The 27,976-nt window shown below is 29.5% G+C and overlaps 1 protein-coding gene across 1 annotated transcript in view; it reads left to right on the forward strand.

Annotated features, from left to right (window-relative positions):
- The window catches only part of LOC142329107 (uncharacterized), an 81,554-nt gene that overhangs the window by 41,916 nt on the left and 11,662 nt on the right, over positions 1–27,976 (forward strand). Inside the window, exons 11-15 of the mRNA XM_075373442.1 lie at positions 19,640–19,725; positions 20,075–20,338; positions 21,443–21,864; positions 23,975–24,083; positions 24,600–24,780. Coding sequence (XP_075229557.1) covers positions 19,640–19,725; positions 20,075–20,338; positions 21,443–21,864; positions 23,975–24,083; positions 24,600–24,780 — 1,062 coding nt within the window. The remainder of the gene's footprint in view (positions 1–19,639; positions 19,726–20,074; positions 20,339–21,442; positions 21,865–23,974; positions 24,084–24,599; positions 24,781–27,976) is intronic.

A 27,976-nucleotide genomic window follows, 5' to 3' on the forward strand; every position in this document is an offset into this window, starting at 1 on the left:
ATTTTATTATATATATATATATTTTTTTTTCATTAGCCACTAAAACAGAAAATACATAAAACTGTACCCATTGTTTAAGCACAGTGATATATGGAAACCAGTTTATAAAATATGTCTTAGGGTAATGAAATTTACCATTACTTTATATTCTTCAATTTCCAGAATGCTATACGCCATAACGTTTCAGTTATAATGGAGCTATCAGATCTTAATTCAGATCCCTAAAAGTTGCCTAAGTTATTATTTTCTGGGTTTTTTCTTTAAATAAATAACGTAAATTTTCTCTTACTCTTTTATTGAATAAATGTAATAACTCAAAAGTCTCCAGTGTATTTCTACTACAAAATTTTAAATAAATTATTGAAAATAAAACAATTAAACAACTATTTATTTGAGATGTAAATAAAATATACATTTTTATGAATTCTTAATATGAACATATCAGAGACATATTCATTCGGTAGAGTTTATTCTTGTTTGGCTAATCATTTGGAAGTGCATGATGCTGATTTGGAAAGGAACTGGCCATAATAACCCATAATTCTTAAAGTAGAGCTTTCTACCTATTAATAATAATGGAACTTTATGATGGATTATTACCATAAATAAATAACATTAATGGTATTAGAATAATGTTTAATTCTATTGTATTTTATCATTTTTGTGTAGAGCTACATATTAATAAATTGTGTATTATTACAAGAATGATAGTAAGTTTAGATGATTCCACATGACTTAGGTTATTAACTTAAAAATTATATTATAACGGCTTTTAATACCTCCACAGAATTTTTTATTTTTCATCAATAAATATGTAAGCTTAATCTTAAATGTTTATTTTATGAATATAATTTTAAAGAATTTGAATGAGGTATTAAACCTGGTACAATTTACTTTTAAGTATCGTATTCAATTTCATTAATTAAAAAAAACAAAATTATACATAATTTTGTCTAAGCTCAAAAAGAAAGGCAGTTTTCGGTACTGTCTATTTTTTTCTACCCATAACTTCAGAAATGCTTATCGATTTGAATTAATAAGATTTTTTGTTATGCAAAAAGGATGCATTTCTCTCTTTTTCTGGATCTCAGGAATCATTTGTTTTTATTTTCTATTTTTATAAAAATAAAATTGATTTTAATTTTTAACATTTGTTTGTAATTTCTGTTTATTTTAATTGTGTATATAAATACTTAACTGGAGCAAATTATAACGTATGGCATTATGTTGGGAAATAATTTATTAAATACACATACACTTCTTCAGCTCAGAAGGAGAAGTAAGTAAAATACTAATAACAATTTTTTTTTTTTTTTGTCTTCAGTCATTTGACTGGTTTGATGCAGCTCTCCAAGATTCCCTATCTAGTGCTAGTCGTTTCATTTCAGTATACCCTCTACATCCTACATCTCTAACAATTTGTTTTACATATTCCAAACGTGGCCTGCCTACACAATTTTTCCCTTCTACCTGTCCTTCCAATATTAAAGCGACTATTCCAGGATGCCTTAGTATGTGGCCTATAAGTCTGTCTCTTCTTTTAACCATATTTTTCCAAACGCTTCTTTCTTCATCTATTTGCTGCAATACCTCTTCATTTGTCACTTTATCCACCCGTCTGATTTATAGCACCGCATTTCAAAAGCTTCTAATCTTTTCTTCTCAGATACTCCAATCGTCCAAGTTTCACTTCCATATAAAGCGACACTCCAATCATACACTTTCAAAAATCTTTTCCTGACGTTTAAATTAATTTTTGATGTAAACAAATTATATTTCTTACTGAAGGCTCGTTTAGCTTGTGCTATTTGGCATTTTATATCGCTCCTGCTTCGTCCATCTTTAGTAATTGTACTTCCCAAATAACAAAATTCTTCTACCTCCATAATCTTTTCTCCTCCTATTTTCACATTCAGCGGTCCATCTTTGTTATTTCTACTACATTTCATTACTTTTGTTTTGTTCTTGTTTATTTTCATGCGATAGTTCTTGCGTAGGACTTCATCTATGACGTTCATTGTTTCTACTAAATCCTTTCTACTCTCGGCTAGAATTACTATATCATCAGCAAATCGTAGCATCTTTATCTTTTCGCCTTGTACTGTTACTCCGAATCTAAATTGTGCTTTAACATCATTATGTGCTAGTTCCATGTAAAGATTAAAAAGTAACGGAGATAGGGAACATCCTTTTCGGACTCCCTTTCTTATTACGGCTTCTTTCTTATGTTCTTCAATTGTTACTGTTGCTGTTTGGTTCCTGTACATGTTAGCAATTGTTCTTCTATCTCTGTATTTGAACCCTAATTTTTTTAAAATGCTGAACATTTTATTCCAGTCTATGTTATCGAATGCCTTTTCTAGGTCTATAAACGCCAAGTATGTTGGTTTGTTTTTCCTTAATCTTCCTTCTACTATTAATCTGAGGCCTAAAATTGCTTCCCTTGTTCCTATACTTTTCCTGAAACCAAATTGGTCTTCTCCTAACACTTCCTCCACTCTCCTCTCAATTCTTCTGTATAGAAAACAAAAATTAATTAATGTATAGATTAACAAAAATTAATTTTAGAAAATTTTGTACACAAATCTTGTACTGTAAACAATTTGAGAAAAACAATAAAAATAATTAATTTACATGAAAAATAAAATTAAAGTCAAAGAAGTCTGATTTGTTAACTTTAGAAGTAATGTAGCAAAAATGTAGAAAGAGAAATAGTTTATATATTAATATATATCAGAGTTAGTCGGTTAATATAACTATTTTGGTATTATAACTCAATGAAAAATTCTACAACTTATTAGTTGGCACTTTGAAACTCTTGATTAAAATGGTCATAGTTGATAAGTTGGGTAAGCAGTTTGTGTAATCAACTATTTTTGATGCTACAAGTTGTTCATTTAAATCCAATTCTTACTAACTGGATCTAAGTATCCATATCACTAGCGCAGTAGTGCAGTATTGTTGATCAATGGCATTCAAGTAGCAGCTCTGTTTCAGTAATGATGGCCAAGACCAATTTTGATATGTAACTGGGCTCATAGCTTCTTGTGTTATGCACGTAGTTTTAATATATTAAGAAATAAATAAGCAATGTGCTTGCACAGGTTTTGATCTGTAAATTCCTTATAATTAATATTTTAAGTTTATTAAAATAATCTACTACAACAAAGTATTTCTAATTACACTGTCTGTATATGAATTATTTACTGTACTTATTGAGTACTGGGGCCTTGCTTCATTCAGTTTGTTCATTTTTGCTAGAATTAAAAAGTTATAATTTTAATTTAATTATAATTTTCTAAAAGTTTTTCTATTAAATGTTATCATTGTTTGAAATTAAATCAATTATTTTCTTTTAATTTTTTCCCAGTTATCTAATTTAAAAAAAAAATACTTATTTTAAGGAGGTAAAATTATGAAAATAAAAATATCTGATGTGAACGTGACTTCCTTGTTCTCCTATTAAATTACATTTACACATTTTTTTAAAAACAAAAGTACATAAAATTTTATTTCATTAAAAACTTCTAATATTTTTTAATATTTTTTTTTTTGTTATTAAATAATTATTCATTGTAAAAGTTTTTTTTTACAATAAGAGATTAATAATTATTAATAAATCAATATATTTAAATTTAAAAAAAAGAAGTCTGATTTAAACCGATTCGCCTTGTAAGATCCAAACATCTCATTAACTAAAGTTTTATTTGGATATAAGTCTGGAACCAATGAAAATAAGTACCACTTATGATATATCGTTGAAAAGCTCTCGATTAGGGCTTATTACTGCAGTTAAGAAAAAATCCAAAATCCAATTTATTTTTAGATTTTGGGCAATTTTAGTTCAGTTGATTGTGATCAAAAGGGAGATGCACAACTAGATGTTACAACAGTCATAAATCCAAAATATCAACATACTACGGCTAATCATTTGTGAGTCATGGGAGATACATACATACGTACAGGTATCAGCTGAAACTAGTCAAAATGGATTCAAGGATGGTTAAAATGGATATTTCCGTTGAAATCTGAAAACTAGAATTTTTCGTACTTTACTTTGTACAAGGAAGTAAAAAAGTATAAAATTAAAATTACCTATAACTCAACAATGAATAAACCAAGTTTACATTTCTTCTCACTAGATTATGTAAATAGTTTATAAAAAAAAAAACAAAACTTTTATTTTTAAAGAAGAAAACCATTTTATTATTCCTGCTGATGGGATTCACTAGATAAATTAAATTTTTTCGCAATATTTAATCAATTAAACATTTTATAATAAAAATAATTACACTTATGAAAAATACTTAAGTTATTTACAAAAATTGTTCATAGAATTCTGTTTATAAAACATGTTCCTCAAGTTCTAGCTGATAAGTAACTAAAATTATTTTTATGAATATAATTTATACTTATTTTCATAATCTTTATCGTCTGAACAAAGATATAATATACCACCTTCTTTTAGTTTAGAAATATTCATTCTCCAATGGTGTAATATAATAATGTAATCTTCATGTAAAAATATATTATCTAATTTTCAATCCTTACAGCAAAAGATAATGGTAACTGGAAGAAAAATTATTTTTAATTTTGTGGTTATATAAAATCAACTAAAATCTAATTACAGTTCAGCATTTGGTCTTGTCAATTCTATAGCCAACTTCTTTTGAAATAGTAACAGTAAATAGTTTTGATGTATTAATTTATTTTTAACAAGTGATAACAATTTTTTAATATAACATCCAATAATCCTCCATAAGAAGTATTTCTTTCTTTTTCCTTTTTAGCCTCCGGTAATTACCTTTCAGATAATACTTCAGAGGATGATATGTATGGAGTGTAAATGAAGTGTAGTCTTGTACAGTCTGAGTTTGACCATTCCTGAGATGTGTGGTTAATTGAAGCCCAACCACCAAAGAACACCGGTATCCACGATCTAGTATTCAAATCCATGTAAAAATAACCGACTTTACTAGGACTTGAACGCTGGAATTTTCGACTTCCAAATCAGCTGATTTGGGAAGACGTGTTCACCGCTAGACCAAACCGGTGGTTTCCATAAGAAGTCTAATAAAACTATTTATACTTCACTTAGAAATGTCCATATCACATAATTTTGGGGATTGCCTAGGGCTTTTCCTTATTAAACTTTCAACTATGATAAGCTCAGGCTTCCTCAAGAAGATTCAAAAAGAAGAAAAAAGGATGTGCAAGATTGTCTCTTTTTCCTCATTCACCTTTCATGGCCTTTCTGGAGCGACCATGAATCTAGACAAAAATAATAACCCCCACCCAAAGAGAGTTTAAGGAATGAGCATATCTTGTTCAGAATCCCTCAGGAGATGAGATATTTTCACCAAGAACAGCAACACAACAACCATTGACCAATGATTTTACATTGAACAGCTCAAATATATGTTAAACTGTTTTTCCTCTCTAAATTCTTTTCCCAAAAGGTGCAAGTGAACCATCTGGGGACAATATTTTGATTTATTTATCTGAAAGAAGAACACTATTTTGGAATGTGTGCTTGAGCTGTTTAACACAGAATAAGTAAATCAATAACATGTTGCTTTCTACATAGGGATAAAGATACCCTGATCTCCTGAGGATTGTAAGTAACCAGACTTCACGGCATTGAATCGCTAGTTTGAATGGTGTTTTTCATAATTGTGCTAAAGATAGATTGCTCCATTCTCATTTTCATCATTAACAACAGAAAATAATGGACATCTTCTTGGATACCAGCAGCGGCTGGCCATCCATTGCTTATAAACCTATATGAGGACTCTTTTCCTGTCTGTGAGCCTTACAAAAACCCCAACCTACAGTTGAGATGGTGATTCCATAAAGCCAGGTTTACAAATTCCTCCTAATTTATACAACATCCAACGGCTTGTTTAAACAAATACGGCATCACATTACATTTATTTATTTTGGTGATATGAAACCGTACATATGTGTGGATTTGTGTGTAGAAATTCATTGGGACATTTCTGAATGATTTTTATCTGATAAAAGTGTGATTTGATTGACTGCTGGTTATCGGTATACCAATTTTTCATTGCCTTATTACAAATATTAATGCTGAAGGTTAAATATGTACTTTTCTTTCACGCGCAAGTTTTCTTGATATTTACAAATCTCAATTTGAAAGTCTATTTTTATTAGCCAAAACATATATTGACTGATACATTGTTTTATCCGCAACTCTACGGTAAGCTAATTTCATCTAAAGTTTTCTTTTTATCAAAATTCATTATACTATAGGCAAATATGTTCAATTCAAATTTAATAGACACAAAAAATAGCATTTTGGATGCTTGTTCACGATCGGTTGACCTAAATATTGCCAGTCTTAGCGCTGATATAAAACAGAAACAAATCAGTTTTTATTAAAAAAAAGTATAATAATTTTATATTAACAATCACAATCTAAATTTTGACCAAACGTGGAGATATTCGGCTTTGGAAATAAACCTCTTACAAATAATTGTGAAAATAAATTTCTCGGAATTATGAATAAATTAATATTGCAATCTAGAGATCGGTAATAAGAGGTATTTACGAAATTCCATTAAACAGTATAGAAAGTGAATTTTTAACCACAAAATCATTCGATTAAACCGCAATATAATAGAATGTAGCAATTACCTTAAAGAGCACTTATCTTAACGGCCGTTGATTGAGAAATGCGGAATATCTATTTATAATTGGTGAACCGACAAATACCGCGTCACATTTCATTTATTCTGGTTATATAAAACTTTATCTATCTATATATATATGTGTCGAAATTCATTGGAACATTTGGTGTATTTTTATTATAGGTAAACAACCAACCTCAGTCGTTCCCCAAAATTTACGTTTCATTCCTGCTTTTGGAAGTTTCACTAAAGTCCGGTTTTGTCCCCCCCCAAAGGGGGGGGGGACAAATCCCTCAACTGTCACAATGAATTTCCTTTCTGAAAGAGTATATGAGTTTTTAAATATTTTTTTTTCATAATTTTTATTTATATACATGAACTTTTTAAAAAAAAAAGTAATAAAAATACAACATTCTATTATAAAATTAAACCGACTAATGAAATATTTAGATTCGGTATATTAAGGTAACGGATTATCCTCATCTTGATTATGTTATTAAGTATCACGCAGTAATAAAAGCACTTAAATTTGTGTGCTTAATTACATAGTACAGATTTAAAAATTTTTAATAAAAAAAGATTAATAAACTACAACTTTTAAGAAATCCATTAATTACGAGTAACATCAATGTATTTTAATTCCATAACCTTATATACGTAAGATATATGACTAAACTCTGTATTCCTTATTCAACGTGAAATGTGTCAAATGCATGAGTATATATATTCAAGCGTAGTTTTAGAGAATCGGTATAACTGTAATTAAATACTTCCGAATTTTAATTAAATGGAAATGCGAAAGAAGTAATATATATTTTGGAGAAAGAACAAAAATAGGATTTTAATTCAACGATCGATAAATTTCTAGTAATCTACCGATTCAGTTCGGGTTAATCTAGATTATTTCTAATTTAGATTATTAGAGGGGGGTCGGATTTTAAAAATGGCTTTTATAAGGCTGAAAATGCTTATAAGAATAGCACATGCCCGTATATGTAAAGAAGCTCGAATTCTGTCGATTCAGGCGACTTCAGAAAGAGAGAGCTGAATGATAGAGAAACGGAGTGGATTAGAGAGAGGTAGAGAGAGAGTGAGATAAAAATACGCGCGTCTCAATTTGTAGATTATTCCATCGTCCATCCACTTGATAAACAAGTTTTGTTCTGTTTTCATTAGATAAAAAAACTTCATAATGAAAACATGTGCTATGTAAAGATTATATTTTAAGACGATCATTTAAAAATTAAAATATAGAAAGTTAAATAATAAAAAAAGTAATAAGTTTATTATTTTAATTTAGCTTAATAGCTCTTATTTTTTAAAGAATAAAATCTAATAGTTTTTATTATTTTTCAGAGGAAAACAGTTTTTTTAAAGATAAGCTAATATTAGCTAATTATTAATTTGTGTTCTTATGTAAATACTTGTAAATAAAGTAATTTTTACCGATTGTATTGTTTCTAAAATGCAAATTAGCTTGATAACGAAATTTTTTGGTTTAGATAGACGGGTTAATAGCCTTCAGTACAGGTTATAATAAAAATAACCTTAAAAAATACATATTTAATGCTTATGAAAAAGTTATTATGTTTATCTAGTTTGCCTTATAAAGAGTATTTGAGATTACATCGTTATTTAAAGTTCTTAAATTCTGTAGGTTTTTACAAATTTTTAATATAGGAGGCGCGGTTCAAAAGTAACGGCCAATCGATAACAAAATGAGAAAAGTCGGAAAAATGAAAACTATTAATAATTTCAAATACTTATATATATTTATTTTATTTTTGTACATAATTACCGTTTCGTGATATCATCAAACATAATCACTGTATCACGTAATCACCAAACGCTTTTGATATCGAGAAAAAAGCTTCTTTAAACCCGCTGCATAAAATCCTGCCGCCTGAGATTGTAGCACTTCAGCACCGAAATTTTCAATTCTTCACTTTCCTCGAATCGTTGAGACGCAAACCAGTTTTGGGGTGTAGGAATCGAGATGGTAATCAAAGGGGGAGAGATCAGCACTGTAAGAAGAATTATAAAAAATCTCCCATCCGAATTTTCGAATCGTTTCTATCGTGCATGCAGCCTTGTGTAAACGTGCATTATCGTAAAGAACGATTCCTAATCTCAGCATTCCCCGTCGTCGGTTTTGAATGGTACGACGCATTTTGCAAAGCGTTTCACAATAGACTTGCGATGCGATGGATGTTTCAGGTTTCATGAAATCAATCAAAGCCCGACCTTTTGGTTCCAGAATACAGTTCTCGTGATTTTCTTTCCAGATTGAGCTCGTTTGAATTTTTTCAGTTTAGGTGAACCGGAATGACGCCACCTCATGAACTGTTGTTTCAGCATTGACATACAAAATCGACGGTTCGTCGCCAGTGACGATATGGAGAAAAAAAATTCGTCCCCCTCATGGTTAAAGAGGTCGAGAAAAACACGTGCGGATGTCATTCTGTTAATCTTTATGAGCACTTGTCAACATTTTCGATTCGTACTTACTCATGAAACGTTTAAATAAAACAGAAAAAAATAATAAAAGAAAAACTCTTAAAGGGTGATAATATTTTTAAAAGGTATACATATATTTTTTAAATTATTGATTTAAATATTTCTTAATTTATAATTTAAAAAAAGAAAGGAACGCGTAAAATTATCGTATTTCTCTCGTTTAATAATGGAGTACGCTCAATAAATATTTCAAATTAATTCTAAGACATTTTTAAGAAAGTAGATATACTTTAATTTTACCAAAAAGTAGGCTTTTTATATGAAACCCTAATCGACTGATATTTTATAGTAGGAGGCAATGGATTTTTTTACAAAAAAAAAGAAAAAAAATCAAATTAAGCCTGTTGACAAAATTACTGGGTTCAGATATTTCTTACTATATTTATTATGTAGTTACTTATACAATAAAAATCAATGAATTTTACAGTTTAACAATTGTGAGGTCTTTGAAAGAAATTAAATTACGTATCTTTTGATAATCATAAAAAAAGAATCCACAGTTGAAGGTCACACAATGAATCACACCTTCCTTATTGATTCTCATTAAATCCTATTAATTAACTGAAATAAGCCTACGTATTTTTCATACTAATATTAGTAAGAATAATAATAAATTCATAGTCATTTTTAAAAGAAATCACTCTTTAAAATACAATTAATTTTATTATTCCAGACATTCTCTATTCTAAAATTACTAAATCTATGATTAAAAAAAAAACAAAAAACATTTTTTTACTGCTATGTTATTGTATTTAGTTTTTAAACAGTAATAGCACTTTCTAATTTACAAAAAAAACTAACAGTATAAAAGTTAAAACGGGAAGTTTATTATAGTAGCAGTAATATAACCGTGATATTTAATACAACATTTATTCTGCTATATTGATATTTGTCATTTATTCTGCAAATAAATATCAAAACCATTTTCGTTTTTTTTTAATTTCGATTTTGTAAGAGGTGCGACGGTGCACGGTGCGGCGGCTCAACCAACACAGCCACTGCCACTGTTACTATACGTGCAACGCGACTGGCTGTACCTGCCTCCGGTTACTTTACTAAAAAACAAAACCTCCTAGAAGTGTTTGTCGTAGACAACGCTCACAAGCGGTAAAAAAATATTTTTACCCGTACTTCGTAGGGGTAACCAGTTATAACTAATATTTTTAAGATGGAGGTCGACTCTTTTGAAACCAACATTCTTAGATCGCTCAAATTTAAGGCTTGCACTTATTTTAATATTTTAAGGGGTTGAAAGAAAAATTATTTTTTACATCTGCCGTTTTATGCTATTTATTCAATCTTTATAAATTTGGTAACATTTTGATGGTAATTTACGTTTGAAATTCTGATTATGTATTTCGTGAATGAAGCCGCGACTGGAAATCTATAAACCAATTAGTGGGTCCTGTACTGACCGAACTGTTGCTTAGAAGAAATTGCAACAAAAAAATAAAAATTAAGTTTTTTTTTTAAATTTGTTTATAAAATTCAGTTTATAAAAATTTACCTTTAAATTAAAAACCTTTAATTTTTATTTATTATTATTATTGTCACAAGCAAGAATTTAATAAACCCAGGGGTTCGAGATGGTAAGGGTGTTTAGCCCTGACCGGTTAATCAAGCCCCGACCGTGACGAGAAACGCAAGTAACCCTAAAGCGCAGGCGAAGCCGCGACGGAGATGCTAATGTATAGATAAATTAATAATAAAATAGTATTTTTTTGTTAAAGACTTCCTTTAAGAATAACAATTTCCAATTTAAGAAAATGTTTTGCTATTTATGAAATGGAAGAATTGCATTTCAGAAAAAAGTTTACTTAATTCAGGATATGAGACACGATGAATAAAAGAGAGAGGGATTTCCCACTTATTAGAAATCCGAATCGTATGTAAGAAATTATTTCACAATTTTAAAATTAATATGAAAATTTGATTTAAAAAAATAAATTTTTTGACGACTGATAAACCTCGTTGTCAAATTTATTTTTAATTTATTCTCAGCTTAATTATTTGCGTTAAGAATAAAAAGCATTTTACAAAGATTAAGTGATAAGTACATATATACGTGATGGCTATACCGCTTCCAAATAAAAGACCGTATAAACGTAGAGAGAAGAATAATGACTTTTATGCTACGTAACTGTTTCAGAAGAAAATTATGTGTTTCAGTGTAAAAGAAAGTTAAAAGATAGTCGGAAGGACAAAACGATCGGAGGGATAAAATACTGAGCTGTTGGGAGAGTGGGATATCGAGGTAGATGGAGAAAGCAGCTGCTGTTATATTACTTGTATTATTAACGGCTAGATACCGAGAAAGAGATATCCGGAAATGACCCTGCGTTTGTATATAAGTATTTATTTGTATTAGTGTTATTTATTTTCTCCTTTGACGTGCAATTTTTCTACAAGTTTCATGTTGTCATTTACAAATTATCTATTGCGACCTCTTTTCAATTTTCGATGACAAACGGCTATTAAATAAATTTTAAAATTTAATATTACACGGTCACGAACGGAATCGATCATCTTACATCAGAACAAAAATTCCGATAAATAAAATAAATATTAATCGGCATTATTTAAAAAAATATATATAATTTTTAAATACTCTGAACCTGCTGGTCTCCGTGGGGCGAGTGTTAGCGTCTCAGCCTTTCATCCGGAGATCCCGGATTCGAATCCCGGTTAGGCATGGCATTTTCACACACGTTACAAATCATTCATCTCACCGTCTGAAGCAATACCTGACGGTGGTCCCGGAGGTTAAAAAAAATAATAAATAAATAAAAATACTCTGAATCTGATTTAACGACAATTAGCGTGGCGATTCAAAAACTTCTCGTAATTATTTTTATATCTTAACCGAATTAGAAGCGATTATTCAAATTAATAACCTAAAAAAATTGCCGAAAGAACTTCACAATTTCTTTCTCAAAAACCAAAATGATGATTAGCCACAGAGAACATCCAAAAACAGTAGAAACAAATACTTTAAAGTTAAGATGATTAACCGTTTTAAATATTTAGGAAAGATTATAAACATTAATGAAGGAAACAAACCGACATGGAATCTAGGAAACTGAAACTAGATAAACTAAATTTTGCGACTGAGAATATTTATGACAAGAAAACCCTGTTCACCTACGTCGAGATCAAACATCACAGGCCCGTAAGTTAAGCCAGTAATCCTGTACGGCACAGAGGCAGTCGGCTTACCCGATCTAAAAAAGAATCTTCTAAAAATCGAAAGAAGAATATTGAAAAGAATCGAAGGACCCAAAATCACAGAACAAGGATATCGCTTAAAATCGAACAATGAAAAACTAGAAAATCTGGAAAACCACAATGCGAAAGAGAAGAGTAATATTCTACGAACATATGGTTAAATGAGTCCTTCCAGAATCAACAAAAAGATTTTTTTTAAATTATTCAACATGAAAAGTATTGGAGATTACACCAAACAAATCAAAGAATTTAAAAAACTTAAAATTAATTACGACGACTGCTTAAATATAGAATTTAGAAAACGCATCAAAATAATTAAGAGATTTTTGGGAGATAAGAAAAAAAAGCTGGTAATAAACGGATTGAAGAAAGGAAAGTACTTCAGTCTTAAAGAATGAAAAACCTGTAGAAAAAGAAAAAAGAAGCGAAGAGAATCAAAAGGCGTGCTCCCTAGTGGCCTGTTCGCACAAAGCAAAAAGTATTTTAAAGATCTTTTACGTAACCATTTTCGTTTTTAATTTACTAATTGAACAAATTGCAACCGATATTATAAGGATAAGTCTTTTTAAGGTCTGTTGCTTTTAAGATTGGCGAATCAGTCATCAATTAATATAATCTTACAAAGTATTCAAATAAACTGATTAAATTTACGCGTTAATTTTAATTATTTAAGTTTTTACTTCATTATTTTAATAATTCATTGCAAAAATAACTCCAGTTTTTAATCTGATCGAATTGCTTACGAAAATTGATTGAAAATTATTAAACTACTATCAAAAATAAAAAACTAATTTGTTTTCTTTTTTATGTAAAAGAATTTGATATTTTTATAAATAAAAAGCTTTCTACGTAAATTCTCCCTTTTTGTATTCCTTCTTAATATTTTAAAATATTTTCTTCCATGACGGCCGACGATAAAAATGACTTCAAACTATAAAATTAACCCAATTTCATAAAAAAAGCCGTGAAATAAATTATTAAAAACGTTTTTTTATAACTTTTCCTACGATTTGTTGTCTCAGATTTTATTTATTTTTTTTTGTCTTCAGTCATTTGACTGGTTTGATGCAGCTCTGCAAGATTCCCTATCTAGTGCTAGTCATTTCATTTCAGTATACCCTCTACATCCTACATTCCTAACAATTTGTTTTACATATTCCAAACGTGGCCTGCCTACACAATTTTTCCCCTCTACATGTCCCTCCAACATTAAAGCGACTATTCCAGGATGCCTTAGTATGTGGCCTATAAGTCTGTCTCTTCTTTTAACTATATTTTTCCAAATGCTTCTTTCTTCATCTATTTGCCGCAATACCTCTTCATTTGTCACTTTATCCACCCGTCTGATTTTTAACATTCTCCTATAGCACCGCATTTCAAATGCTTCTAATCTTTTCTTCTCAGATACTCCGATCGTCCAAGTTTCACTTCCATATAAAGCGACGCTCCAAACATACACTTTCAAAAATCTTTTCCTGACATTTACATTAATTTTTGATGTAAACAAATTATATTTCTTACTGAAGGCTCGTTTCGCTTGTGCTATTCGGCATTTTATATCGCTCCTGCTTCGTCCATCTTTAGTAATTCTACTTCCCAAATAACAAAATCAGATTTTATAGTTGTAAATAATACTTTCTAGTTTTCCAATTAATTTATCGACAAGGGAAAGAAACAAAAGTAAAATCTCCGCAAAGTTTAGTAAGACTTTCAAATGAAATTTACAATTTTCTCGCTAAATTATAAACTAAAGCTAAATTATTTCTAAAATTTATTTAATAAAATATTATACGCGAGAACTATTTAAATAGCAAAAAAATAAAAAATAAGTAATAACCTAGACGTTTTCTACCACGGAAAACGTAGTTTTATGGAATCGGTGACAAAACCACTTAAATTTAAACACACAGATTTATACGGTGGATATATCAGACAGATCCAAATTTGTACGTACACACACTTTATTATAAATAACACTAGTTTTATTATAAATAAATAGTATTATCTAAATAGTTGCAAATATCTTACAAACATGACGTTACTGTCTTATTGACGTACGAATTAATTTTATTCTTGACGATTGACTATTATGAACATAACAGTTTATTTTAAAAACGATTATTGATTTGAATTTAAATTAATATCTTTTAGAAAATCCCTGAAGATGGAGTAACAGCTCTGAAAGTATTAGGATTTAAATTTTTAAATTGTTGGTAAGTGGAAATTTAATTTATACAATTGTATTAATACCAAATGCTTAGTAAATTAAATCTGAACAATATCTGTGTCAAGTTCCTATCATATCTGATGGACACAGTTTATTTATTCATTCGGGGATTTGTCTGCGTCTGTAGAACTTTGCAATGGACGACGATTGAAGTTCACATACACGGATTAGTACGGTAGACAGATCCGCAGCACAAAACATACGAAAATGATATCTTAATTTCTTATCAAGATCAACAAGTTTAAAACGTACTGTAAAGTATTTTTGTGTGTTATCGGTTCGACAAAATCGAGAGGTTACACATTTAAAAATTTTTGCAGATTATTCTTTAGTAATAAATAATTATTTAATCTTGCTATTTACAAAATAAGTAAATTATAAGTAACAAATAATAATTATGTTATGAAAGTTACAATAACAAATGAAAATTTATATAAAATTTAAGAAGTGATTATACTACAGTGAGATTACCATTATAAAATCATTAATAAACTTTATACAAGTATTATTTACAAATGATTCCTAATAAATCCTTTGTCAATGAACAATGCCACTTTGCCTCCTGTTCACAACGAACTCACCGAACAGCTTCTCATACTTAACCACGGACCAGCGTGACGCAATCTTTGTTTAAATGCCCGATTGTACCCCACTCGGAACGAAACATATTAAGTCGGAGGATTGTTTAATCACCTTACTTATCGTAAAACCTGGACATTCCAACGTTGCTGCTGGATTTTTCTAATTAAATGGCGGCTATTTGTTATTAACTGACGGGTAGAAACTAAGTTTTTTTTTTTAAAGGACAGAATTTGGCATCGGGACCCGATCCTTTTTTAGATCGTATGATAAAAATTAATTGGGTTTTTTTTTTGGAAGCGTTGCAAAATTTTTGCGTCCTTTTCCCGGCACTGATCCTCTTCAGTCCATCTCTAAGATGGAACCTTAGTTTTGTGTAGGACATAACGCATTCACGTCATAAAGTTCAGAATTTTTTTCTCCACACGCTGCCCTCAACGCTATTTAAATCCCCGGACCTAGGGGTTGCTCTGTCATATTAGCAACCGATCGCCTTGTTTATTCAACTTCATTTTATTCATTCAACTTCGCCTTATTTATTGTTCATTCGACTGATTTTAAAACATCTAACTGTCTGAAATCATTACTCTAAAAATTATTTCCATCGTTCCCCTTTGTTACTGTTTCTGTATTTTTCTCTTTTTAAATCTATTTCTCGCTTTACATTCTTCATTTTCTTTCTCGTTTTCGCATTTTTCATTACAAGGAGCTTCTCTACGCATCACAGTTATGTAATTTTCTTAGAACTTTATTATTTGGGTGAGGGAATTGGTTTTTCACCAGCACGCTTATATCAAACGTCAACTTAACCGTTCAGATTAAAGAATTATGCGCCCGATTAAAATAACTCGTCTCCCTTCGATCTTAAATGGCTTTTTTACACGTTTTAAAATAGAAACTTTACGACTACATTTCAAAGCCTTCATTTATTTTTTCTATAATTTCTCACACGACTAGTAATTTTTAAATCTTTTCTACACATCTACGTGAACAGTTTTATATTTATCACTTGAATGTGTTCACATTGTTTTCGTTAACTAACGATTTTATTTAGTATAACAATTTAAACGTAAATTCTCTTTTCTCCTTTACAAATGCTTAAAAGAAAGTCACAAGATTTCTATTCATAATATTTACCATATAAGTTTACTGTAATTAGATCTTACATAATTTTTATTATTCTTATATGAATAGACCAGGATGTATAACTACATATATTTTAATAAAATACCAAAAAAATAATTCTCAGGTTTAGTAATGACAATAAACTTCTATTTTTTGTTGATATATAGAACTAACATTATTTTGTGATGAAATATAATTAGATATTTGTAATATCGGAAGTGAAAAACCGGATGTAAAGGATTTTTTTTACTAAACGACTTTTGTGTCATTTGAAGAATTAAAATGTAATACCAGTATAATCTTTTAATATTATATACTCTATAACTACTGTTATTTCCTTCCTGTTCTTTCTTTATCCTTGAAAAAACCGGTTTTACTACCACTATAATCTCATCCGTCTGAACCGGTCTCATATAAAAAAAAAACGACACCGAACTTAAAACGTAGACAATTAATTAAAATTTAGAATCTGACCCGCTTCATCGAGTTTACGTTTTATTATTATTTCACAATATTTGTTTTATATTTATATATTTACTTAACAAATATGTAATGGAAGTTAAATAACAAATTCTTGTAATCAATCGAACCAGAGACAATCTGTTCTACAAGTTAGAGTAACGATGTATTAACCGGTTAATTGATAAAAAATGTAGTACCGTAAAATCTTCTTATTCGCGGGGGTTAGAGATCGTAAAAATACCGCGAATTCAGAAAACCGCAAATATAAAATAAAACTATTACTCGCTTAAGAAAGAACGGTTAGGTTCTACGTAAAATGAAAAAATTAATGCGTACTTACTTAGGACGATGTTATTGATGAAATACAGACGGCAACATTAATTATAAGCACTGGTTTAGTACAGTACATAGATTCACCGGCAAAAAAATATTTAAGAAAATACAGTATATTCCTAATTTACTCGTAAGCACTAACTGAACTGTTTGATTTAAAAACTCACTACAGTGCTTATAGTATGTACTGTATTAGAAAACGGTATTACATGTTCAAATTGTACTCGGTAATCGCCTAAAACAGTACTTAAAAAAAACTAAAATTACTGTAAAGGAAATTTACAAAACTAACCTACAGTATTTTGGATTGCACTTACAAAAATTTGTAATTTTTCCTTGTCTCGCTCTTGTTTTTAAATCCGTGTAAAGTTTTGTGTATCGTTGCACGGCATCATCAATTTTGCGCTTAAAGATTAAGCTTCTATTCAAAGATCGATCAGCATCTATAAAAAAAAACTGGATAAGATCACGAGATAGTTTAATGTTTTCGGTAAGCGTTTTGACAATTAACTGTTTTCCAGAGATCGTATCTTTTACCTCTTCACGTTCATACTCTACCTGCGCCGTTAAATCTTTTAATATTTTTATTTTTTCATGTCGCTACATAATGTAATGTACGCGAATACGGAGAAGTTTAGCCGCGAATATAAAAAAGACATATCAAAATATTGCACCGCGAATAACGAAGTCGCGAATAAGTAGATTTCATTGTATATATAAATATTTAATAAAAATTATCGTTGTGTGAAATAATGGTACGAAGGAAATCAGCCCGTTTGAAGTCTCTTAACAAATTATCAAAATACGCAAAAACAGATGAATTAATTTTAACGAAATTTTTGCGTGCGCTTAAAATATTTCCATTAATATTGTTTTTCTTTTTATTTCGATAAACTTTCTAATTCTTTTATTTTGACTCTACCTTAAATCGCTACAGGATTATGAATTTAATCGACTAAATTTCTCAAACTGGAAATTAAAATTTTCATATTTACCCATCATTATATTAAAAGAATAGATTATAGATTCATCAGCTGTTATGTATAAGTTGTAACCTCAATAGCATGATGAACTCCATCCCTCATTCAAAGAAAAAAATGTAAATAACGCTGCATTGAAGATCTTTTCAGTTAAAATTTAAACACGCAAAATGTATGTATTTAAATGTGGTAAAACAAAAAACGTGTTAAATTTGAATTATTTCTATCTTTAAGTATAGTAATGTTAGGTGAAGTATTTGTATATATGATAATTTTACTTTCCCGTCTAGACAACGCTATAGCTCTAGATTGGAAAGTATTGCATAATCGATCCGATTTTGACATATGCGGTTCTCACCGGATCTTGACACCTAAGGAACTCAAAAAACCGGATGGAAATTTCCGGATATTAATGTTCGTATATACGCGCGTGTGCGTGTGTTCGGTGTTAGCCTCTAAATCATTTTATATATCCAGAACTACTGGACCTATTTTAACCAAACTTGGTCTGATTACTTCTGCATACGGGGCAATTATGCCATTAAATTTTCAACTTAAAAGGTCAAGGGGATGAGGCTGAAAAGCGAGGTCACCCTCAGTATCATGAGATTTCACCTAGTTAATGGCATATTTTTCTTAGGCGCGTTAGTTAAAAATTAAAAAATAACAATATCTGTAAAAACGTTTTTTGTAAAATCGCATTTCCACCTAAAAAAATGCTTTAAATTACAGGTATATTATGACGTCACAGGTGAGCTATAGAATTAAATAAATGAATAATATTTAAAGTGTAAAAAAGTAACTCGGTCTGGCGGGGTCTCGAACTTGATCTTGCGGTCGACTAGGTATCCGGTGCGTTAAGCCTTGCGACTACACCGGTCTGGCAACCGTGTAAGCGAAATTTATTCTATGTAACTTGTGAAATTACATTAGTATAGTTAGTGCCGACAGTCGCCGCTAGTATCGTCACAACCACACAAATTAAACACGGTATGCGCGCGCGCTTTAATTAGAATTATTGAATTAAATAAATTAAAAAATATTACATTTAAATAAGATGATAAATATTTTTAATTAAGTTGTACGAGTAAGTTTTGCATCAAAAACAACCCACAACTGTTGGACTTAAAAAGTTATAAAATTTTATAAAAAGGTTCTACAACGGTGTTGTCGGTTTATTAGTCTATGCTTTACGTATGTAAGTATATTACCGTGTAGTCTGTTTTACAAATATGTGAAATACACATTATACATTCAGAATTTTTTTATAAAACTGTATCATTCTGTGCCATAAAGAAATTCAGAAAAATGGGACAATACGGATTTTAGGAAAAATTACATAGTGGATTACTGGAGGACACTCGGCTAAAAAACAGAATTACACCAGAATATAAAATAAACTGGCCTGATTATATAATATAAGTTCTACATTAGGTTCATTCATGAATGATATATATATATACTCGTATATTTAACCAATTTTATACAACAAAAAATGTTATAAAAATCCAGATTCAGCATTATTAATTAATTTGTTACAGGATGTGGTTAGCAGTGGTTTTGTTTTTGATAATTCTTGGAATACTTGTTTATTTGGATACAAAGAAACCGCCAAATTTTCCACCAGGTTTGTTTAGAAAAATTAAATTTTTTTTTTAGTAAATTTAATTTTGAAATTATCCTAAAATAATTTAGTTTAATGTTTGCTCAGTAATTGTCTCGGCTTCAAATATGAAAATTAAACAAATGACAATTAAACGAAGAAATAATTTAACAAATAGTTTAAGTATTGGTTTTTATTTTTTTTTGTTTTACATAAAATTTTTGCGTAATTGTGCTCATTAGTATAACTTATATAACATTTATAAAAATCTAAAAATGAAACCAAATAAAAGATTTATTTATACGCGTATGTAATTTCCTAAATTTATTATATATATTTTTTAACTGAATTATTTTGTTTATCTGTGTTTAAGGTCCACCATGGTTACCGATAATCGGAAGCGCTTTAACTTTAAATAAAATGCGTAAACATCTTAAAAATAATGGAGGTTTCCTTAGTCATGCGACAACAACGTTAGCAAAAAAATACGGGCCTCTTGTTGGAATGCGTCTAGGTAGAGATCGACAAGTTATCGCGTGCGGCTATCAAGCGGTAAAAGAAATGTTAACCAATGAAGATATCGATGGCCGTCCTCAAGGTCCTTTCTGGGAAGTAAGAACATGGGGAAGTCGAAGAGGTTGTTCATCATTTATTTACAGTAAATTAGTTATTAAGAACTGAAATGTAACTTCTATAACGCTAGAACATTTTACTGTTATTAACAGGGTGACCGAAGGGCTTGTTCTGAAAAAAAAAATTGAAATCATTCCATTGGAAGAAGAATAAAGATCTGAATGTAAATAAGAAATAAAAGTTATGCGGTGAAAACTTTATCATTTTGTTTAGTCGGTTTAGTTTAAAAAATAATAAATATTAAATTTCATGTTTATTTTTTTGAAAACTTACTACCGCTTTTTAAATTCAAATCGTAAAAAAAAATCTGGAAAAAGTTTTATTTTGTTTGCAAAAATATCAAAAAAAGAAATAACGGGTTTTTTTCAAATTAGGCATCCAATATTACAAAGTACAAAATTGTTTAATACAATCTTAATTAAAAGTCTGCTTTGTTACTAACCAGAACTCAGAATTTGTGTACATAAAACTACATTAAACAGAAAGAAAGAGCGATACAATTTTATTTTAATATTAAATTATATATTTTTTATTACAGTTTTATGCAAGTCATACAGAACAAAAAAGTATAAGCAGTAGATAAGATTTTGAGTAAGCATTTCTTTGTTAAGAAGAAAAAGTAATAAACTGCAGATCTTATAACTTGGAGGTTCTACAATACTAGAATACTTAACAGAGTTGTAATGCCTAAGAAAATAAAACTTTCATACAAGATAAAATTTTTATCTTTACTTTATTAAATAAAAATAATTTATTCAAAATTTTAATTTTTCAGTTTCAGAAAATTTTTCAAGACCGATTTGAATAATAAATGCCAACGGTCAAAACAATATTTAAAAACCTAGTTCCTTAACAGCATCAAAGTTAAACAAAATCGGGTGCATTTCCACCCGGCTGGAAAAGAGCACTTTTAGCATTTTAACGATCAATACCTTACAAAAAAATTAATTCTTGAGATTCCTTGGATTCTTTAGTTCAGTTAAGGAGAAGTGCAGTTTAGGCGTTTAATAATTGTAGCTTCTTCAGAGAATATAATATTTCATTTGTTCGATTTTTTATAATTTTATTCTGCAATTTGTACGTACAATAATAAATAAAATTTTTACAGGACTTTTATTAACCGATGAAGATTTATGGGTCGAACAAAGACGATTTGTTCTTAGACATTTAAGAGAATTTGGTTATGGACGTAGAACCATGTCCGGTATTGTTGAAGAAGAAGTGATAGAGATGGTCACATTATTTAAAAAAAAAGTTGAAAAAGGAAATGGTAAAATAGTTATGGAAATGGATGAAGCGTTTGGAATATTTGTAATCAATACGTTATGGAAAATGCTTGCCGGTCTTCGATACGATCCGGAAGATAAAAAAATGAAAAACTTACAATGTCTTTTAGATGACTTATTTAAAAGTATTACCATGGTCGGTGCCCTTTTTAGCCAATTTCCAGTACTTATGACTATCGCACCGGAAATCTCAGGTTATAAAAAATTTGTCAGCATTCATCAGAGCATATGGGTGTTCTTAAACGTAAGTAAATATTTTTTTTATAAATATGTTATGTAATTAATTAATAGTTGAAATTATATTTACCTCTACCCACGAATAATGTTTAAATTGTTATCAGAGCACGGTGCAATATGTTCATTTATCTGTCTGATATATAAATAATGAATGAAGTATACATTAAATGTAAATACATACTTCTGAGGGAGGAAGGAAACTAGCATCTATCATATTTGTATTAGTCCTGGTTCGAGACTTTTTTTTTGCGTTGTCTAGCTTTGTATAATCGATTGAAAAATGTAATCGATCATATCAGTGGATCGTTGACCAAATAACTGAATTTACATATTGAATTACCACAATACTATATTTTATACAAACATTTTGTGATGTATTGCAAAATATCTAACGGTTTGACTAAACTGTTGTTTCTCAAGAAACAAAAAACGAACTGTTGTTTCATTTTGGTACAAACTATTTTTTCCTACCCAATAGTAATAATGCATAGCAAACATGTTGACTCAACAAGCAGAGCTATTATCTCACGCTAATGAACATTAAGTTAACGAAAATAAAATTGAATAAACTGTTTGCTGAGAACAGGTTATTTGCTCAGCAAATTGTCATTTTATCAATATTAAATACCCTGTAAGTCTAAGATTGAACAGTTTCAAAAACCATACAAATTTTGTATATGAAAATAACGTAATATTAAAGTGCAAAATAAAAAGGTCTTAAAACTGTTAATCTTGTGATAAAATAATAAACGGTATTTCCCAGAGACAACCAAAGCAGCCTGCAACCAATGCCTTAAGAAAATTATTAAAATGAAACTGTTGTTTTTAAACGCAAAAAACATGCAGTTTAACAATGTAATGGAAGAAAGAGTCATGAACATTAACAGATTAATAATTCAAGCTGTTTTTTTCCCAAAAGTTTGTATGAACAGTTGTTTTTTTTTCAAGGAACAATTTGTTTTCGTTTAGCAGAAACAGTAGAACTGCTCACCTCTACAAACATTAATCAAAAGGTTTTTGTCATAAAGTCTGCAAGACACTATTAAAAAATTACATTTTGTTTCAATTTTAACTGTTTTTAATGTGATAAACTAAAAAAAGTATCAACACCCAATAAATAATTAACTATTTAGGATACCCACTCTGCTTGAAGATTACGTAGAATACATTTTACCTGAAGATCAAAAAGAATTTATTATCGTATAATACAGACTACACAAATATTTGTAACAACACATTCACTGATTGATTCACTCTTTTTAAAAAAATAGGTAAAAATTTTAAAATAAATAATGAATATAAACAAATCACAGCCACACCAATATGCATTAAAAAGATTCAGAAAATTTTTTTTTAAATTCTGAAAAGATTCAGAAAAAACCATCTATCAGTTATGGAGCACTTTCTAACATATACAGTACAGTCCACTGAATTATATAAACTGCAATCCACTGGCTGCATAAAGTTTAACATTAAGCAAAATAATAATGAATATTATGACTAAGCGACCTTCACAGTAAACAGACAGTTTGATTCAGTGTCATTATAAACCTTTAAATTTCAAACCCCAAAATTCTAATTAAACAAACAATTTTTTTTGTTCCAGTAATTTTTATATTTTGTGTGGTAAAAAATGATTAATTCATTATCTAATGGCATGAATAACAGTACAATAAAAGCAACTGTATGCTTTTTATAAGAATCTCTGCATGCTATAAATAGAAATACAGCATCCTTGTCTAAATAAACTACAGTTTTTCACATTATTCAACATGAAAAAAGGGATCACTTTTAACATACTCAGCACGTAGCATTATAATTTCAATGATAACTGCAGTTAATGTAAAACACAGTATTAGTTTATTGAGGTCTCTAGAGCGATTGAGATCATTAAAAAATATGTAGTAAATATTATGGTGAGTGTATAACATTCATACTAGTATTTTTTAGCAATAATATCTGTGAACAGCCAGTAAATAACACTAAGCACTTCAATATCAGTCCAATTAGATGCATAGTTTTAAAACAAATAAATGTTAGTTGTTTACATTATACATTATTAAATATTATTACAAAAAAATTTATTAAAACACTTATTTATTTATTTTCATTTACAGAATGAATTACAAAATCATAAAAAGTCATTTAATAAAAATGAGCCAAAAGATCTAATGGATGTGTATCTTCAAATTCTTAATTCACCAGAAAGAAAACCAAGTTTCACAGGTATAAAATAACTTGTTACTTAACTGTATAATAAAAATTTTCGTTTAATATATACTAGGGAAGGAACAATAAAATATCATATTCTCTATTTAATTACTCCATACATCAATTAGTTTATTTGAATAGTTTTATAATTTTTTCAAAGGTATTATTTCTAGGAATCAGGTAATATTAATAGAAAAAAAGAATAAATACTCAAAAATTGAGTATTATCAAAATGGCTGAAAGATGCAGATGATCTTCTTTATATTACAAAAAGAAGAAAAAAACTTTAAATTTTAAATCTTTTTTAAAAATATAACTTATCTGACAATAGTAATCATTATTACAAAAACGTTCATGAGTAAGAACAAAAATCAAATAAGTAGTAAGGTGAATTGTCACTGAAACAATATTTCTAGTGCTATGTTGTTATTATAACTTATTCATAAACAACATTTATAGTAAATAAACAATATTAAAATTCTTGTAATAACCCTAGATAATTAAGCAAATTTTTTTCATTCTTTGTTCTAGAACCACAACTGCTTGCTATCTGCATGGATCTTTTTATGGCAGGATCAGAAACAACTAACAAGACATTAGGTTTTGGATTTTTATACTTAATGTTAAATCCACATATTCAAGAAAAAGCACATGAAGAAATCGATCGAGTGGTTGGAAGAGACAGACTTCCATTACTAAGTGACAGACCAAAGTAATTCAATTATATTTATAATTTTTTTATAAAACATTTCTTTCCAACGTTTTACAAATAATCTTATTTAAATTTTAAAAAAATCATTAGAATACATCATCAGTTTTTAAAATATAAAAATTCTGATGATTAAACTACAAACTTAGTAGCTTATTAGAAAAAAAAGTATCATATTAATTAGAGCTGTAAATAACAAGACAACATACTGCAGCAATAACTTCTATGGTTAATGAAATTTATGAGAAGGGTTCTTGAAAAGCTAAGTATAGTCATTCTATTGCTCTTCTTTTCCTTGTAGAGCTCAATGTATTATAATCTATACATCTCGAGTCTAACCATTAACAAAAAAGATAAAACAGTACTGGATAAAAGTAGGGAATTAGTACTGACAGAAATTTTTTTTTTAAATTTCTCATTTTTCCATGAACTACAAAATTTGATTCTTAGTGGATCATCATTTATTTTAACAGGTACACCAACAATTTCATCTGAATTTGGTTATGTCACTGCTGATCAACAGCAATTTGATCATCTGTAAACTGCTTATGTAAATTTCTACGCGTTCTTAAAGTTTCTGAGGATTTTTAACATGACAAGGAATGTGGATTTTCAGCTATAATACGTAGTAAACGTTGAAATGTATCACTTTTTAAAGAATTTAAATTATTTTTTATATACACTATTAGCTAGAGTTAGATCAATTACGTGTAATCAACCAAAAGAAGAAAATAAATAAAAGAGGTCAGAAATATATCTACACACAGGCTTGAATTGTAAAGCAATGTGCCTCCCTAATCTCAGAGATGAGAACTGGCCTCCTATTTGCACTATTAATCATATTATACAGTATATATATTTACCCTGAGGTATTCTGAAGAGCCTAGCTTTAGATACATCCCAAATTATGAGACATTAGTTTTACATTCACAAACAAAAATTTCAGTACATTGGAAAGGGACTTAAAATCAATAAGTAAAAAGTAATTTTATACCTCCAACTAAAATTGTTTGTTTTTGCATTATAAAGGCTATCCTTACTAATATTATAAATGTGAATGTGAGTTTGTTTGTTTGTTACGCTATCACGCAGAAACTACTCAATCGATCATTATGAAACTTCGTACACATATTCTCAAAGGTCAAAGCGAAGGACATAGGACACTTTAGTAAAAAAAAAAAAAAACAATATTTTTTCGGGAGGGTAAAAAAATGTATATTGGTAGATATGATCGTCCGACAAAAAATTTAACCAAATTCAACGCCATCTGGCGTTCCAGTAAGTAAATGAAATAAAGTGCCGATCCAACACTGTAATACCGACGGTCAAGTCATTATTCAATTGAGTATAGTGCTTCTGCTGTTTCGAATCCTTTTATATTTGTTGTTATTATTCTGTCACTTCTAAGCAATACTAAAACTTTTGCAGTTTTTGAAGTTAGGTGCCTGTTTATTGTTTTACTTCTAACGCTATTTTCAGTTTTTACTCTGTTTTTTTTTCCTAAAATGCCTCGGAAGCGCAAATCTAACCTGTCCAGGGATTCATCACGGGTCCGGGCGGCAAAGTTGCTCGAACTCAAGAATCTTACGCTCACGCAGAACTAAGACGACAACAACAAGCGAGGCGACAATGTGCTTTGGGGGCTGGTGAAACAACTTCTCAGAGACAAGAAAGGTTAGATGAGCAAGCTGAACGCCAAGCTACCTTAAGAGCAGCTGAAACTCCAATTCAAACAAAAATTCGTTTAGAAAGACAAGCTGTACAACAGGCAGCTATAAGAGCGAGAGAAAATCCAGAACAATCGCAGGCGAGAAGAATCGTTCATGCAGAAATGCAAATCGCGCACCGTCGAAATTTCATGCGTAACAATCGGTCTGTATTTAATAATTCTGGATTTCAATATGATCCTTCACTTGAATACCATAAGAATTCTTTAATTGGTATTGGCTCAACGAATAGAAAATGTCAGCATTGCGTTGTTTTTAAATGGAAGGATGAAACTGCTGGAATGTGCTGTTCCAGTGGTAAAGTTTCGCTTCCTTTACTTGCTGAACCAGAGGAGACTTTGAAAACTATTTATTTACGTGTTACAGATGAGATGAAGCAATTTTTAAGTAAAATCAGAAAGTATAACTCTTGCTTCCAAATGACATCCTTTGGAGTAGATAAAGTGATAAGAATGCCCGGATTTTCACCAAGTACAGATATATCATCAAATTGGATCACTTTTTCCAAAAGTAATCCGGGCGATGAAAACGTCTATGCGTTATCATCGCCCGGATTTTTTTTGTTGAAAAAAAAAATAAAAGAAATTAAAAACTAATCTAACGGATAGATAGTAAAACTTAAAACTAATATCACCGGTAAAAACGAAAATAAAAACAAAAGTAAATATAATTTAACAAGGTCCGAGATGGGTGCAAAATGCCCATTCTCGGATAACAAAAAGACTAAAAGAAAAAAAGAAAAAGAAAAAAGCTGAAAAACACTAACATAAAACTTAAAACTAGGTTAAAAACTAAAATAGTAAAATTAAATAAAACTTAAAACTAATACAAATTAATAAAAAAAAATTAAAACTAAGTTAAAAGCAAAAATTACAAAGGTGAAATAAAACTTAAAACTATTATATTTACAGACTTACAACTAATATCACTAAAATTTTACAACTAATATCACAGACGAAGTTTTTAAAATATTAAAAAAAAAACTATATAAAATTTGACAAATTCAGATAGGGAGTGTAAAAGGCTCCCTACTCGGATAACAAAATCAGAACATAGAACCACAAAAATTAAATTTTTATATTAGATTTTTTGTATTAACCCAGCACTACGCAAAAACAGAAACATCTGATTCAAAATTTTATTATCGTTGCACAAGACACCACGGATGTTTCTGGGAAGTTTAAATTTACGACGCAACGTCGTATAACATATGCAATCCACGAGTATATGGCGCACAGTCATGCGGCAGTTGCATCGTGCGCGTGTCCTCTTGTCATCAGGTACTCGTGTGTCCTATCCGCAATCGACAGAGGACTACTTCCTCACGCCGAGATTTTCTACATGACGAGTCGCATGGCAACACAGAATCCTTAATCTGCCGGAGTTTATTATCTACGGTAGCCGTCCAGTCACCTTGCCACTTTGATCTTAGAGATTGTTTTATATAATTAGTAAAATCAGAATTAGCAACT

The sequence above is a fragment of the Lycorma delicatula genome, chromosome 8 (genome assembly GCF_047948215.1).
Source record: "Lycorma delicatula isolate Av1 chromosome 8, ASM4794821v1, whole genome shotgun sequence".
Lineage (NCBI taxonomy): Eukaryota > Metazoa > Arthropoda > Insecta > Hemiptera > Fulgoridae > Lycorma > Lycorma delicatula.